The sequence below is a fragment of the Planococcus citri genome, chromosome 2 (assembly GCF_950023065.1).
Source record: "Planococcus citri chromosome 2, ihPlaCitr1.1, whole genome shotgun sequence".
Classification (NCBI taxonomy): Eukaryota; Metazoa; Arthropoda; class Insecta; order Hemiptera; family Pseudococcidae; genus Planococcus; species Planococcus citri.
Window position 1 is genome coordinate 16,969,149 of NC_088678.1, and position 17,363 is coordinate 16,986,511.

A 17,363-nucleotide genomic window follows, 5' to 3' on the forward strand; every position below is an offset into this window, starting at 1 on the left:
TAAATTCACCAAAAATCAAAAAATGAAATTCAACGCCTACTGAGGGTCAACCTTACGATTTTCTTTCTGCTTTTTGGTTTTGAGATCACCACTGGTGGTGAATTGAGTGGTTTTTTTCTAAAATAGAATATTGGGATGATACCTTACCCTTCTTTGAAACTTGTTCCTCGAATAACAAGTTTTTATGTATTATTATCTATTTTGAAGAGTCGTATTCTAATTCTCAAAAATCACTCCACCAAAAAAATATCATTTTTATTAGCCGAATAGTTTTGGGAAACTTATTGCCAGCGTAAGCATGAAAAAAAACTCTTGTAAATATGAATTGTTGAATTTTTTGGCTCTTGGTAAAAGTTAATATGTACTCGAATCAGCAGGGTAATTTCGGAAAATTGTTTCGAATCTGTAAACATTGAAAAGTGCTGAATTTCATTTTGATCCTTTTGATGTTAAGTTTCTCTGAACTGGAGAATCTAAAATTCCCTGAAGACTCCTCGAAGGCTGGAAACCCATCTCCTTCACCAAGAATCGAAAAATTGAGTTCAGCGGCTACTGAGGGTACCTTACAACTTTTTTTTTGTTTTTTTAGTTTTGAGATCACCTCTTCTGGTGGTTAAATTGAGTGGGGTTTTTCTAAAATATAATATTGGGATGATAGCTTACTCTCCTGTGTAAGTTGTTCCTCGAATAATAAGTCGAGTCGTTATTGTCTTGAAAGTAGTATTTTACGAGTAGGTAATTCTCAAAAATCACTCCACCGAAAAAATATTCTTTTCATTAGCCAAAAGTTGTGGGAAATTCCAAACCCTCGTATGTAGATACCAAGATCCTTTGAATCTTCCAGTTTAAGGGATGTTAGTTTCACAAATGATACCTTAGATAAAGGATGAGTTCCTCCAGCGGTGACAGCCTGGATTTTGCCTGAGTGTAGCGAAATTGGGGTTGGTTGAAAGAATATAGTGTCAATTTTTTCTGGGTGTAGCAACAATTTTTGAGGTTCGTAAACTGATTGAAAAAAACAAAAAAGAGAGATTTTTCACTGTTTATTAACTTTTACCACAAAAATTGTGTCTGTGTAGGTAGCCAATTAGTGAAAAACGAACAAAACGAATAGTTTTTGCTAAAAACTTGAGTTATAAAATTGTAAAATTGAAGAATAATTTTTTTATGGGTGTAGCAAATTTTTTCTGGATGTAGCGAACTGTTTTTCTGATGAATCATTTTGATGAATACCTGCAGTTATTGATTCCTGAAAAATTATCTGTATCAACTTATCGAGTGGGTAATAAACGCAACAAGCAACGACTAAATGACATTCAATATTATTGCCAGCACAAGCATGAAGAAAAACTCCTGTAAAGGAATATGAATTGTTGAATTTTTTGGCTTTTGGTGAAAGTTATTACTTGAATCAGCGCAGGAACAGACGTAGGAAAATTGTGTTCGAATCTGTAAACAAAAATACAATAATCGACGAATTGAAAAGTGCTGAATTTCATTTTGATTCTATTGATGTCAAGTTTCTCTGAACTGGAGAATCCAAAATATGTACACTGTAGGCTCCTCGAAGGCTTGAAACCATCTCCAGTCGAGAGAGTGTCAACCAAAGCTCAGCTTTCGTGAGCTCATCATGGGAAATAAGCCGAATCTGTGGTTCCAAAAATTCACCAATAATCAAAAAGTGAAATCCAACGACTAACCTTACGATTTTCTTTCTGTTTTTTAGTTTTGAGACAACCTCTGGTGGTAAATTGAGTGTTTTTTTTGTTTTTGTTTTTTCCCCCCTAAAATAGAATATTGGGATGATACCTTACCCTCATGTGTAACTTACTCCTCGAAGAATCAATTCCGGTAATAGTGATTTTGGAATATCTGAATTCTTGTAAATCACTCCACCGTAAAAATATTCTTTTCATTAGCCAAATAAGTAACTGTGGGAAATTCCAAACCCTCGTACGTAAATCCGCGTATACTATTCCAAGATCCATACCATCAAACGTGTATTTTCCAACTTACAGCAGGAGCAGCAGCATTCAGTAGCTTGGCACATCTGTTGCTTGCATCACTCCATAGTCCATATACACATCAAAGACGTTCTCCTTTGAATGTAAATCGAAAAAAGCATCCCTATTACTTATTTTCCATTAATTTTCGCCACTAAATTAAAACGCCATTCTGCGTTTTTCGAATCGACTGATGATCGGTAAAAAGGGCCGGCTTTTTATCCGCTTAACGCGAGCATTTCGAGTTCGACAATCAAACTTTCTGTATTGGGAAACTTGTATGGTACATCGCTGCAAAGAAAGGGCAGAGAAGCGACTTTGTATGAATGAGAAACGTGGTAGGTATACTATGTACGTATCCCATACGAGCTATTGAGAAAACTTTTCACTAGATTAATCGAGGGTTTAGTAAAGGAGGAAAAAAAATTAAGAAACAAAGATAAACGAGAGTAAAAGCACGAATAAAGAAGAGAACCTCTCCCCCTCCTCCTCCCCACCTGCCTCGATACACCGAGTTGTAGAATGGCGATGATGGTCATTCAACAAGAGACACTTTGTGAAACGAGGCAGGAAGATGGAGAAAAAATACGACGCCGGATAACGATGCGATAGGGAGACGTCGGAAGAAAAAAAGGATTTCGTCTGTTTTTTCTTGTCGAGTAAAAAAAAGCAATTATCGAGAATTAAAGTAGTTGACTATATACGCGAGGCGAGCGATGAGCATTGTAAAAAGAAATTCTGTTCGCTGTAAAACGATGTTGAATCAATCTACTTTGCTATGAATAAATAAACAAGATCATCCTTTCAGATGTGCCATTCAGGGGTTTTTTCTTCTTCTCCAACTTGGTGAAAATTTTAACCTCTGTGGTGTGAGGGGAGAGGTCGAGCTTTTTGTCAAAAACATCACGTCAGAGATTTCTGTTCTCGATGGTGTTGATTTTATATTCAAAGAGTGTAGGACAGACAGATTAATCGAATTTAAGTAGCTTTATTCGCGAGTACGAGTGGACATCGCGCTATGATGAGTTTCTTAGCAGACTCTAGTTGTGTTTAATTTATTCTCCGAAGGATTTTTTAATTCCACTTATGCATTTTTCGTCTGCTTCGTCATCATCATTATCGCTCATCTCGTCGTGTAACGTTCCACACACCTCATTAAAGAGTGAAAAATTCGCTACAAATTATGCCCACTGAGCTAGTGTGGCACGAGTCGGGGTGTACTTATGTCCAACGACGACGACGACGTCGACGACCATCGAAAACATCGTGTACTGGTCTAATTTGACTAATTTCTCGTCGACATTTAAAGCAGCCAGTAGCACGCACCTCTCTCTAGTCCCTCATCTTGAGTGTTGCTGTCGATGCCTCAACCATAGACAATGAATTCGTTACCCCAAAAAATACAAACGCTTACTTTAGACATATAGCCCCCATCATTAATAATAACACCTCGCATAGCGGCCGGCGGTCTCGACAATTGGCATTTCCACAATGTCAACGGTGTAGTTGCATACAGACAGGGGTCCCTACTACGTCCATCTGTTTGAACGACGTCGTACGAGTAATCATTTTAAAATGACTACTGTCATACTTCGTCAATGGGTACTAGAAGGGTTGCACACTGTACAAGCCGGAGACCACTTCGGTGTTCTCTTATAACATTGCTCCAGCAGCTCTGCGATACCCTCCTGTCTCTTCGTTGTTGAATTCGGTTCGCGGTCGCAAATATCATTAATATTAAAACGCGTATCCGTAATTCAGGGTTCCGGAAATGAAACGCAATTCACATGGACATATTGTACATATCCTGGCGAACCAACAACGTTTTAAATAATATGTTTATAAAAAATAACATTAATAAACGATTAGCTCTGTTTGAAGAGAACCCCCTCTGGTGTCATTGGCTCTCTTCGAACTAACCATTAATGAATTGTACGAATTACACGAAAGCTCGAATTTAAATTAATCGACGCGGTGTCATCGAACAGAGCTCTTTATTTGTCTGTTATAAGGGATTGTACAAGTTACTTGGTTACTTTTTGAAAATGTTGGTCACTGAAAGTTACTTTTTCCGAGGGTTTTCACAAATTTCCCTTTTTTTTTCTTCTTCAAAATTCTACGAAAAAAAACCATTGCTTTCATTTAAATGGCAACACTGCTTTTTCAGCGTTACGAATTTAATTTTTTCAGTTTTGATGATTTTTGTTTTGAAATGTACTTACTTAGGGGTTTTCGAATTTTGACAGGTATTATTATTTTTGAATTTCTCGATGGCTTTTAGTGGATTTTCTCTTGTTATGATTGATGTTTACATTAGGGTGTACCTTATAGCCCAGTCAAATAGCAGAAAAAAATGGGCGAACCCAAACATAATTGCAAACAAAGGTTTTTTTGGTGAATATTGTCTAGGATGGTGTGCCGAACAACTTACTAAAAGTACCCGCCCCTACCCTGTGAGTTAACCCCTCCCCCCACAGTGGATCAAAGCCACCCAAAATCAGTTTTTCATCAAGAACTCCTGAAATATTGAATTTTGAGTAAAATGAGCCCAGTGATCATTTCATTTCCTCCCCAATACCTATCAAATGAGCTATCGACCAACTCCCTAGCCTCAAGGGGGGTGGCGCAACGACCCCTCAAAGTGACGTGATTTCAATAATTTTACATTTATGATTTGGGACTTGTAACCTGTTCTAATTGATAAAATGAAGTCAAACTTGGGGAATGGGATTCTTTTGGGAGCTAGAGTTGACCTCTGGAGTGGGGAGGGTCAAAGTTGAAAATGACAGAAAGGTCATTTTTTTGGAGGGGCATAACATGACCCCAAATGGATGAAAAGGGTCCAAAATCATACCATATGACAGTACTTTATCTGTGATCAACATATCCAAATTTCAGCTTCCTAGGTCATCCCCACTCCTTTTAAGATGGAAAAAACTGAAAATAGGGGCAAAATAAGGGAATTTTTAGCTTAATTCTGCTTTAAATGGGGTGGGGATGACCTAGGAAGCTGATATTTGGATATGTTGATCACAGATAGGGTACTGTTATATGATATGATTTTGGATCCTTTTCATCCATTTGGGGTCATGTTATGCCCCTCCAAAAAAATGACCTTTCTGTCATTTTCAACTTTGACCCTCCCCACTCCAGAGGTCAACTCTAGCTCCCAAAAGAATCCCATTTAGAACAGGTTACAAGTCCCAAATCAAACTACCCTGATAATTTCAGCACCCTAGGTGAAAAAAAGTCGTACCAGTGGGCCCCCCAATTTTCCCATATACATAATGAAAAAATCGAAGTATCAGGCAAAATTTTTAAAATTGTGAACTTTCTAGTTATAAACATCTCAGTTAAGTCCCTATTTACGTAAAATCAACCTATCATATACCAATTTTAGCCGCTTATCTCCACCCAAGACTAAGCAGTGGATTAGAGGGGAGAGCTCATATTTATTCCTACATACTAGTGAAAAAATATTTAATGACGCCCTAAATTGTTGTCGGGTTTCACGAGAAAAACTTCTTCAATCACGTTAGTAAAAATGAATCGTGCTAGGGAGCACGCCTCTCCCCCTCCCCCTCCCCCTCATCTCAAATTATAAAAGAAATCAGAAAAATTGAAATTTTTACTTTATTTTCATATTATAATCCTTGGATTCGGTCCATTTTCATTAGAAATACTGCTGAGTATTTTATGACCTGTCTAGTGTCTACATGATCCTTGGATTTGGTCGATCTTCATTAGAAAAGCACTACCTATGCCAGACTTGGAAAAACTTGTAGAAAAAAGACGAATTTCTGAATTTTGACTTTGAGAAACATTGAAGAGGACGTTTTGTAATAAAATTATCTATGTCAAATTTTCACAGAAGACTAAACTTATTGACGTTTTGATATTTTGTAATGTAAGTAAGACTTGAAAACTTGGAAAAAATCGTCAAGAATCCCTATCAATGAGATTTCATTTTCAAGTTTAAAGCAAAAAAACATATCGATGACTTGAAACTATCTTTGCAGAGGAGACTTCACCTCCATTCCAAAAAAAAATTCAACTTTGTGGATCTCTATCATCTATGTAGGTGGTGAGCATTGTAGAGCGGACTGAGAAAAAGGTTTTCTGGAAAAAAGAATCATCTAGAAGCATTCTGCGCAGAGATGAAAAATGTTCACCTAATTACGAGTACCTATAGACATTAATTTTCATCTTTCTCAATATTTTTCAATGTTGGGGGTCTCATAAAATTGGACCACCATCATTTGGAGGACAAAAGGGTGCTTTTCTTGAAAAAGTGGTTATCTAAAAGTACTCTACTCAGAAATGAAACATTATCAAAACAATTGTATAGATATGAATTCTTCATTTTTTTGTTGATTTTTTTCAACTTTGAGGGGCTTTGGGAATCAGCATGATTTTTGGGAGACCGAGGAAAGGTTTTTCTTCAAAAAGTGTTCATTCAGAAAGATTCTGCACTTGAATGAAAAATTGTCAAAAAATTTCTACAGACATCAATATTTTCTTTTATTTTTCCCAAATTTGAGGGGCTCCATGCAAGAGAGCCAAAATCATTTGGGGGTCCAACAATGGTTTTTTCTTGAAAAAGGGATTACATATGTAGAACAATAATTCTAATGTAGAGATGATATATTTTCGTCAAATTTTCCATAACTTTGATTTATTATCATTTTTTGTTATTTTTTCAACTTTGAGGGGCTCCTTACTATGGAGCCAATATGGTTTGAAGGGCAGGGGAAATTTATTCGAACTTTTCAAAATAAGGTACACCCTAGGTTACATTTTGAATTTTGGTGGTGATTTTTTTCGAAAATAAATTTTTCCACGATTTTGCTCTGAATTTTGATGATTTTTTTCGCCCGAGTTTTTGGCTGATTTTATTACCTTGAATTCTCGTGTTTTTTTTCCTAAAAATTTTCCCTCGAGCTTGTGTGATTTTATTGCTGAAATAGACGGGATTTCTCCTTATTTCGGTTTGATGGATTTTTTTGAGTTTTGTGAATTTTTTTCTTCGCCAATTTGGTGAGTTTTCTTTTGAATTTTTGTAGATTTTTCCCTATTCTGACGGGTATGATTTTTCTGAATTTTCGCGAGTTCTCTTTGTTCAAGTTTTTCGATGATTTTCTTGGAATTTCCATTTTTTTTTCTTTTTTCAAATTTTGGCTAAGTTTTTCCAGTTTTGAAATTGTGGTCATTTTTTGCCTAAATTTCGACTGCAGTTTTTTTATTTCAACAGTTTTTTTTGAGTTCAGCGCTTTGAAAAAACAAGTGATTTTCGCGCTCACATATTTGTGGAATTGTGATTTTTCTTCTTCCAAAAATCATGATTTCCTTTAAATTTCGATATTTTTTTTCGAGAAGGGAGGAGAGCTTCTTCGAGATTTGATGACTTTGTTCTGTGTAAGTAATTAGGTACATACAAGTAATGCACCGAACCGTTATAAAATACTCGACAATCTGGTATTTGAAATGACATTATTATTATTATTATTATGATGATGATGATGATCATCATCATCATCGCTCGATTCTGTTAGGTATTTGTTTATTTTTAGTTACGCATCCTTTCACTCTTATAACGTTTAATTAAGTATTCCATAAAAATTGAAAATCAATATTTAGTTACTGTACTTCGAAGTTGATTTTCACTTAATAAACGATGCGCGATGGAAAGTAAAAGCGACTCGCGATTTGATTTAATTAATTGGCGCCAGAATTGGAAAAAACAAACGTTAAGTTTTACGAGCCTGAGCCTGCGGTATGTGTAGCAGAACGATTAAACTCGATTATAACTGTATTTTTGGTCTGTGATGGGTGGTTTATGTGCGTGCGAGTATGGTAATTGTGTTGATACTTTGCTTGTATGGAAAATCAAGGTGTTGAGTGAATTTTCAAAGAGTTTGATACTTGGGTATAATATATAGATACCTATTGAAAAACTTAAACGGAGCTATTGAATGTAATGAAATATTTATACAAAGCGAAGTGTCATTTTTTCATCAGAAATGGAAAATTTGTATCGTGTTAGTTCACAAGTTTGATTTGATGTGGTCGAGTGGCAACGATGGAAAGAAAAGTTTTCCTCAAAAACTGTTTTTAGGCCATACCTATACTCCTGCAACTACCAACGCATTTTGAAGGCCACTGTCGATCTCAGTGAAAATAAATCATTTTAAAGTTGATTTTTTTTTTTTGAAAGTCTGGCATCTAAACGTTTTTATAAATTAGATATGCAACTTGAAATGATGTTTTTCAAAATACTAAAATGGTGATATTCTGAAAAGTTCAGGGCACCTTACAACCCTCATTTTTTCCATGTAGGTGTGGGTTTATATCTGCTCGTTTCAATGCTCGTTGAAATCATGACATATTTTTTCCTTTCTTTTCAATTTTTTTCAATCGTTTCTCGAAGAAAAATACGAATCTGGGCCCATTTCGATCAGAACATGTTTTGGAGAATAGTTCTAGATTTATTTTTATAGATAAACTATTCTCGAGTTTCTAGAGTGTAGCTAGGTTGGTAAAAAATTTTGAATTTCATAGAAATCCGTTGGAGGCTTCAAGATGGCTCAAATCTGTTCCCATTCGACCGGGAAGATCGAAAATAGGAAGCAAATTCAAACATCAACTTTCATCTCTGCTGGATGAAATTTTAGCGGTCACTGCAACACCTACTTACTCCAAATAAGATCCCACTTTCTGCTAAAAATTACAAAAAATCTTTTTTTTTTGGTCGAAATCCCTCAAGTTTAGTTTCTGACCATTGACCAAGATTCGCTCTAAAAGTCGTTGATTTTCTGCAAAAAAAAAATCCCCTTCATTTTCTTTCTATAAAAGTTGTCCAGAAGTCTCATCCAAAATCCCCAAAAAGTGTGAAAAAGTCCGGTTTAAAAAAACTTTTTCTCCAAAAATTAACCAAAATTCTCATTTTTGTTCATCAAATAAAAGTTTCTAACGAGTTTTATACTCGTAGTTTTTCAACTGAGTGGTGGGGGGGGGGGATTGTTGGATTTTTTTCCCAACTACAAAATTGGAAGATCTTTGATCAGTCTCTAAAATTGAAAATATTAATGACCAATTTCTAGAGTTTCTTGTTTCTTTGTCCAGCTTCTTCAATTTCAAAGATGAGCAATTACTCATGATGATGTTTTTTGCTTGTCTGAAAAAGGTACTTGGTACATCAAATTTTACCACCTTCAAACTCATTATGCTCCAATTCATATGAAATGTTGAGAAACTAATTATTTTTTTTAGAAACATGCTCATAATGTCTTCAGTTTTGTTCGTCTCAAAACATAACGGCAGAAATAATGGCTACTCCCTAGTTGAAAATTTTGAAATTACACCACTTTTTTGATAATGAGCTGTGCAAAATATCCACTGAAACGGTGAAATCTGTTTCAGGACTGATTTTCGTCAAGTTTACCTATACTGATTGACGGTGAAATCTGTTTCAGGACTGATTTTCGTCAAGTTTACCTATACTGATTGAACTGAAAATTGGTAAAAAATACGAAAATTTTCATTGAATTGTCATTTGAACTAACAAATAATTGAAAAATTTTCGAGTTGGAAAATAATTGATCTTAACAAAATTTGTTCATTTTTACACATAGGTACCTCTGCCACGTATTAATTTCCGCAATTATTTATTTCATCGCTATTTTTTGGAATTGAAATTCATTCATAACCCCTTCATCAATTTGCAAAAATACGTGATTTTGTTCAGTTTTCGGTGTTCTGCCCTCTCTCAAGGTCAAAAATGAATTTCCAAGTGTTCTTTTCAAAGAACTCAATATTTCTCTTCAAATTTGAAAATAGGCAAACTTCTTCATCTTACATTTTTTTAGTTGTATACCCAAATGTGAGGTTTTGCTCACCTCTCACTAGACACGTTGTATGTTTAAGCCTTTCTTTAGCAAACAGATAAGTGAATACGTGGATTTTTTGAGTGGGGGGGGGGGTGAGAATAATTTTAACGAATGAGAAGAAAAAAAGTGGGTTTTATTCTACGTATTTCATGTACAAATAAGTCTGTAAAAATGATACACAAACATTGTAGTAATAATGAAAGAAAATATTATAATAAACAAAAAAGTAGACAAAAAATAGTTAAAGCTAAATGAGAAAGGAAAAAAAGGAAAGTTAACGTTAATACTTGACCGACATCAAGGAAAACCTACAAAATATTACAAATAATGTTACACAAGTCACATCAATACCACCAATAAATGCTAAGAAAAGACAATAAATTAGGTACTTAGTTCCTTTTTCGGGTATACATGATGTAGACAAATTACAAAGACGTAATGAAAGTATAGGTATAACTATTTTTAAAACTTAAAATTTGAAAGTTATCAGGAAAAAAATTGAAAAAAGTGTCTTTCCACGTCAATTCGACCAAGAAGTGGTAGGGGGAGGGGGTTAGCGATTTTTTTGAAATTTTTTCTGTGAAAATACCTTCCGAAGGGATGACCAATGGCGCAAATCGCAGCCCTCAAGCTCTTTTTTAAAGGCTGCTAGGGGGTGTCAAAGTTTTCAGTGAACTTGTAATATCATCCATTTCAGCAGTGGATTACTCGACGATAACCGCGATACCTATGGAACTTTTTCCAATATTTTTAGGGGTTTTGAAGGGCTTTTTGGTTATATCGTAAAATCAGTGTTGCCATTTTTTCCTACGAAAAATTAGCTCGAACAGTTTGAACACGTAGTTTTCATATCGTTTCGATTCTCAAAAATTCTGAAAAAATATATTTAGGACAACTTTTTTTATGCTGAATAACATTGTAAAACTGGGATGGCATTATGTCGTTGAGTCAATTCAAAAAAATTGAAAGTTTGCGAAAAAATGCGATTTTTAGATTTAAAACATAAAAAAAGTTTTGACTTGTGAAGTTGACCCCTATTTTTACATATCCGTTGAAAAAGTTGAAAACCCCCAATCACTCGATGAAATGAACTCATCCCTTCGGAAGGTCCTTCCACAGAAAAAATTTCAAAAAAATCCTTGCCCCCCCCACCACTGCTTGGTCAAATTGACGTGGAATGACCCAAAAGTAAAAATTTTTCGATATCTATACCGAATCATACAAGTTAATTGACAAACAAATTCGAATTGAATTTCACTTTATTGTTTGATATTCGGAGTTTAGTATTTTTTTTCCTCGTCGCGTTTTATTTCATTGCTTGTAAGAGTCGGTGAGATTGATATGATAAAGAGATGAGTAAGTAAACGAAAATTTCAAGGAACGAAGTTCGTATACCTGTATACTCGATGTACATATGTGTAATGCATATGTAATGTATGAAAAAATGCACATAAATATCTTCGGCACACGACATGGCATGGAACGCGAAGTCTTCATTTTGTTCGATGGTTCTTTCGTTCGGCGAGAAAGTTGTCGACGACGATGCGACGGAAATGAAACGAAATGAAATAAAATGAAATATACATACACTGACGAGCTCTCGAGATCGATATGGATAATACATTATACCTAGAAGAGTTTATCGATAGAGGAGACACGTTATGAGATGTGGCAAATGGCAATGGCATTGGCACGGTATTTTTTTTTTCTCACATGCGGAATACCCACGTTCCGAATTATGTGAGGTAGTAGGTCTTCTAGGTACACCTATGGTGTAGGTATGGAAACGATGTGGGTGACGATGAGAAATACGACGACGACGAATGCGACTAGAAAGACTGAAGAATGTCAACGAATAAACACGAAGTCAACAACTTATATACAATCCCAATACACCATCAGAATGTACCTATGTACGTACGAGTAATAATTACACCTACGTCACATGTCGTATGTATGTACATAGTAGATAAATTAACAGCAATTTCGTGGCCATTGTTGATATGAATTCGCGCGAGCTATCGCGATCGAGCCCCAGTCGCGAGAATTTTCACGGTCGAGAAATTCTCTAATAGCTAGATCAATACCACGTAGTGTAGGCTTAATTAGACGCGTTTACTTTTCTTGGTAAAAGATACTCGCAGAAGTTACAGAATATATAGAAAATACTCGTACGAGTACGACGCGAGAAAGTCAGGGGCAGGATTACCCAGCTGCTAATGGTTAACGTACGAATTATAAGCTAAATTTTGAGCGTGAACGTTTTGATTGTTAATAGCATTAGTGTCCTGAACTGGAGGTCTGTACGAACGATCCCAGCCACCGCTTCCGCCGGATGGATTCCAGCCGTGGCTTTCGTGGACCACGTGCTCGTCCGGCTTGGACAGTAATTTCTTCAACGTTATCAACAACGATAAAACTAAGGCGATTTTACTGATGATTAGAGCTTTTCCGGCCAGTAAGAACAGGACTCCTATGGCTATCGGGATCATCATCATGGCTTTCATCATGGCTGCCATCATAAACATTCCCATGGTTTTTTTCATCTTGCCTCGACCTGCAGGAACAGAAGAAATGACGAATGAATTAGAAGTGTGGTGAATTGTGGGATATTTTGTGGATTTTTTTTAGAATAACTTGGCTATAGAATGAGGCTTTGAGAAGCCAATGGGAGTCGAGTTCAAAAAAAATTTTTGTGTCCAAGTTTTGATTTTTTTCAACCTTTGGGTTCCGTATGGGAGGATCGACATTGTTTTGGGGACAATTTTTTGAAAATAATAATTTGGAGTACCAATTTTGACACACGTGATTTTTTTGTTTTGCTTTGATTTTTCCAACTTTTTGGAGGATTTTGTAGAAGAGGGACCACAGGAATTCTCTTATTTACTTTTGTAATTTTTTTTTTCGATTTTTTCAACTCCCAAATACCGAAGTTGTTGGTTTTTATTGAAATAGTAGATTCCTGAAAAATTTGTAAAAGTACTTGTGTTGTAATGTGTACTGAGGCAGTCAAAACCGTGAAGCCTCGAAGTTCTTGAAAAACAAAAAAAGTTCAAAAATTGTACGTTTTTGTAGTCTAATGGCTGGATTTGGTCTTGGTCTATTTTCAACAAAAAAGCTCTATTCAATTGTCTCGATCCACCTACATGGCGAAAAAGTAGAATTTTAGCCTCCTCTCGAGAACTGAATAATCAAAAAAATTGAAATCGTTATATTTTTACGTTCTAATCCTGGGCTCGAGTCAATTTTTTAAGTATAAAATGTTTACTATTCAATAGTTTTGACTACTCCATCTTCCTTCTGGATGCTCAAAAAGAGGAACTCACCTTCTCACCAAATTTCAAAAAGTAATCGGATTGCAGGTTTGAAACAATTTTTACCTACTAATTTTTTAAATTAACTTGATTTTTGTTATTTTTTTTTCAACTTTGCAAGCCTCAAGAGATCCAAAATGGAGGGGGGGGTGGTGGATCGAGGAAGGTTGTGTCTCAAAAATTGGCGTTATTCTGAAGATGTTTTGTCAACTTTGAATGATTTTACATGTAAGGAGACCAACATTGCATTATAAATATGAGACCAAGGGATATGTTTTCTTGAAAAGAAAACTCGTTTTTAAAAAAATTTAAAAATATGATTCAATTTAGTTTTGGATTTTTTTTCATAAACTTGGAAGAGGTGTTTTTTTCTTATTTTTGAAAATATAGTTGGCGGAATTCTGGCGCAAATATTAACTTTTTCGGAGGGGGAGGGGGGTGAGAGGGGAATCAGATTTTTTTTTTGATTTCTTTTAACTTGACATGAATGAAACCCTTTCCATTAAATTCAACAACTTCATGGGATAAGGGTGGAAAAAATGAAACTTGAAAATAGTCATCCTAGAAGGTGAGAGGGGGGCGGTTGAGAAATCATGTTGTGTAAATTGAGAAACTTTCACCAAAATTCTTTTCCATATTTTGATTTTTGAAATTTTTCCAATATGGCTAGAGCTCTGTTCAAGAACATTAACATTGTTTTGGGGGATCAGGGGAGATGTTTCCCCAAAAAATTTTAATCAAATTTTTCAATTTTAGAAGGCTTTCGGCATGACTTATTTGGAGACCTCCCCCCCTCTCCATTCAATAAAAGCAAACAACTTCGTGGGGTGAGAGGAGAAAATTGAAAAAAATATCACAAATGTGAACATTAGAACCACCCTACTCCACTCAACTGCTCAATATTTGAAAAAATATTTTCAATTGATTTTTAAAATATTATTAGCCAAGTTCTGAGTACATATTTTTACAAATTTTTTCCTGAAATTTCACTTTCGAACGTTACATAATATCGATCGATTAGCCTGTTTCTGCTGAAATTTCTTCAGTAATCTCGATACAATATGCGCAAATTTTATTGAAACATGTCCGAATTTCAAAAATGAGGAAAAAAAACAAGTAGCCAATGATAAGAAAAAAATACACGAATGTACAACCGGCAAATACAACACAATACGTTGTTATTCGCGCGTGAGACAGAGAAAGATTTCTTTTATTACTTACGTTGTTAATCACGATTTAATCTGATTTTTATGTTGGCTTTTCCTTTTTGTTATTGGAAATGTTTAAATGAGAGAAGAGCACACTGTACGCCGAGTACCAGGTACATACATATAAAGAAATGGCGATTGAACGGTGAAAGAGCGAGAAGAACCGAAAGAGAGACGGAAACAGGTGAATGTTAATGATGATGAACAAAAAGAGTCGAGTTGGACGAGCACGTGGTTTATCTCATTAAGTATGGGAAGAAATTAAATGAATCAGACGTTTGTACCACGAGTATAGGTAAAATAATAGACGGGGAATCAACTGTCAAAATTTCAAGTGCTGAAGTGCCTTTTTGGATTTTTAGTGAATTTTTGAAAATCAAATTTAGGCCTAAAATGAGGGAAAAAATCAAAATTTTACCAAATGGACCGAGAAAGTTGAAATTTGGAATGTATCCTATTTTGGACGTGCCAAATCGATTGGAAACTGTTTCAAACCGTTTTGAACTGTTCTGGAGCCTCCAGCAGATTTTTGAAACTCGAAATTTCCACAAAATTTCATCAAATGGAGTTGGAATGCCAAAATTTCCTCTGCGAACTAATTTCAATACGCTACGAAGTCGACTGCAGATGAATTTCAAGTCGCTTTTGGAGCCTCCAGTGACTTTTTGAAAATTATTGGAGCCTTCAGTAAATTTTTGAAACTTGAAATTTCCCCAGAATTTCATCAAACACAGGTGAAAAGCCAAAATTTACTCTGCACTTCAAGTTTCAAAAATGTACTGGAAGCTCCAAAACGACTTGAAATCCACCTGCGGTAAACTTCGTAGCATATTGAAATTAGTTGTGGAGTAAATTTTAGCATTTCAACTCCATTATTTGATGAAATTTTGTGTGAATTTCGAGTTTCAAAAATCTGCTGGAGTCTCCAGAACTGCTCAAAACGGTTTGAAATAGTTCCCAATCGATTTGGCATGTCGAAAATAGTGTACATCCCAAATGTCAGCTTTCTTGGTCAATTAGGTAAAATTTTGATTTTTTTTCCTTATCCAAATTTGATTTTCAAAAATTCACCAAAAATCGAAAAAGGCACACTCAATCAAAGTGGCTACCATTTTGTAAGTGGGGCCACTTTTTTTTAAGACAAGGGCTAAAAATGTTCCATAGGACTCCCCGTTTAAGAAAAAAGTTGTCTCGGAGGATCGATCAGTGGTGGGGGGACGCAATAGATCCTTATGTAGGCTCCCCGACTATAAGTGTAAATAAATGGTGTTCAAAGACGATTCGAGTCATTGGTAAGCGTTTTCGGTTCGGTGTTTGAAAAACATTTGCCTAGGTAGGGGTCTTCTTAAGTACATACTATTTGAAACATACAAAATTGTATTGTGTACCTTCTCCTAAACTTTTAGCTATGGAAGAAACGTCGATCTTGGGTAGTCCTATCTTGAAAACGTGGGTGTTGGCGATTTTTGATATTTTCTCGATCAGCATATCGTTCAATAGAGCGGATTTTTCATCTGTACCGACGATAGAGCTTTCTATATCGTTCTCCGTAAGAGCCCTGGCTGCCTCGGATCTTTTGCCTTTGCGTACGATCTTCATAGAGTCACCTAGTTCGATTACATCGCTTCGTCCAATTCGGTCTAGCAAAGAGATGGATTTGATTTTCAAGCAATCCGACAACTCGTATTCTTTTCTTTCGCAATCTTGATAGAGTTTTGAAACGAAAGCCGGTACTATCGACCAACTGGTATCCGTGGCCGGTGCAGGAGTCGGTGAAGGAATTGTAGAACTGCTGCTGGTGCTAGTTGCACTGCTTATCGATACGAACGACGACGATAATACCATCAACGCGAAAATCTCCATCATATTGATCCGTCGAGTCGCGAACTTACTATATTCGCGAAGATATCACCATACAAAAAAAAAATTACGAAAATGTTTCGAACGAAAAAAATGAAATAAAATAAAATGAATAACAAACACGACACCAATAACAAGGACAAGGTTACTACTGTTAATTCTGCAGATTATATTTTTGTATCGCACACACCGACAACGACGACCAAGTTCGAAGGCAAAATGTCCGATTTCATGAATGATAATGGAGTTTTATATCGAACAATACACAAATATCAAATGAAGATGAGGAGAAGAAAAAAAACAACCATGTGAATGTACATATTAGTGGTTTAAATTATTGCCATTCGACTTGGCCCCCTCTTTTTCCTCTTCTATACATACGTTGACATCGACGACTGCAGAGATGGTAGCAGCAGTGGCGGTGACGGACCACGTGTGTTTTGGTACATTGGTATGGGTATTGGTACAGAGCGGAGGAATCCGTTTCTCGATACGAAATACTGTATCAAAGCGTCAATCTCTCATTACTTTCACTCTGCATTCGGTATGTAAAAATCTTATCTGTCGCGATTTTTTGCCCATTTTATTAGGTATTTTGTTTTAAAAGTTTTTCGATTCTTTTCTCATCTCATTGTCGATCGCAGCCTCATCGAAGAATGCTTTCAAGTACTAGATATTGCGGTGCTTTGTAGCCTAAATGGTTTATTGAGAATACCTATACCTATACTTGTAGTGTGCATCGAGTTGAATATCCATCTGTTCTTTTTTGATCCGTTCTGTTCCCATCGACTCGAGATATACGAATTGAAAGTAAAACTGAACCGCGGGAAATGTCAACATTGGTTGGTGTTTCGATTTTCGCATTAGTGTCAGTGCCAATGCCAATGCCCCAATGGTCGTGGTGTTTATGCGATTTTTATCATCGAGATGCCTCTGATGAAAGGTACTAATGATAGATTATTTTTTGTGCTATCAACGAAAACGAATTAATTTTTTTTATTCGCTCGGTAGCTTTTTATCTAGCTACATTTCTCAATCTCTCGAAATTTCCAACCAATCTTGTTGAAGAATTTACATCTCTGGTAGGTTCTC

General features: G+C 35.8%; 1 protein-coding gene across 1 annotated transcript; it reads right to left on the minus strand.

Moving 5' to 3' along the window:
* Window positions 1-10,176: 10,176 nt before the first annotated feature.
* Window positions 10,177-16,378, minus strand: LOC135834809 (uncharacterized). Its single transcript, XM_065348778.1, has 2 exons — window positions 15,800-16,378; window positions 10,177-12,446 (listed from the first exon to the last, which is right to left on the minus strand). The coding sequence occupies exons 1-2, from the start codon at window positions 16,275-16,277 to the stop codon at window positions 12,106-12,108; spliced, it is 819 nt and encodes a 272-aa protein (XP_065204850.1). The 5' UTR covers window positions 16,278-16,378; the 3' UTR covers window positions 10,177-12,105.
* Window positions 16,379-17,363: the final 985 nt, after the last annotated feature.

Excerpts from the sequence above, each read along its gene's own strand:
- LOC135834809 (XM_065348778.1), bottom strand. The coding sequence starts at position 16,277 with ATGATGGAGATTTTCGCGTTGATGGTATTATCGTCGTCGTTCGTATCG. Across the intron at positions 12,447-15,799 it reads AGCTAAAAGTTTAGGAGAAG|GTCGAGGCAAGATGAAAAAA; the intron begins GTACACAATACA and ends CTGTTCCTGCAG.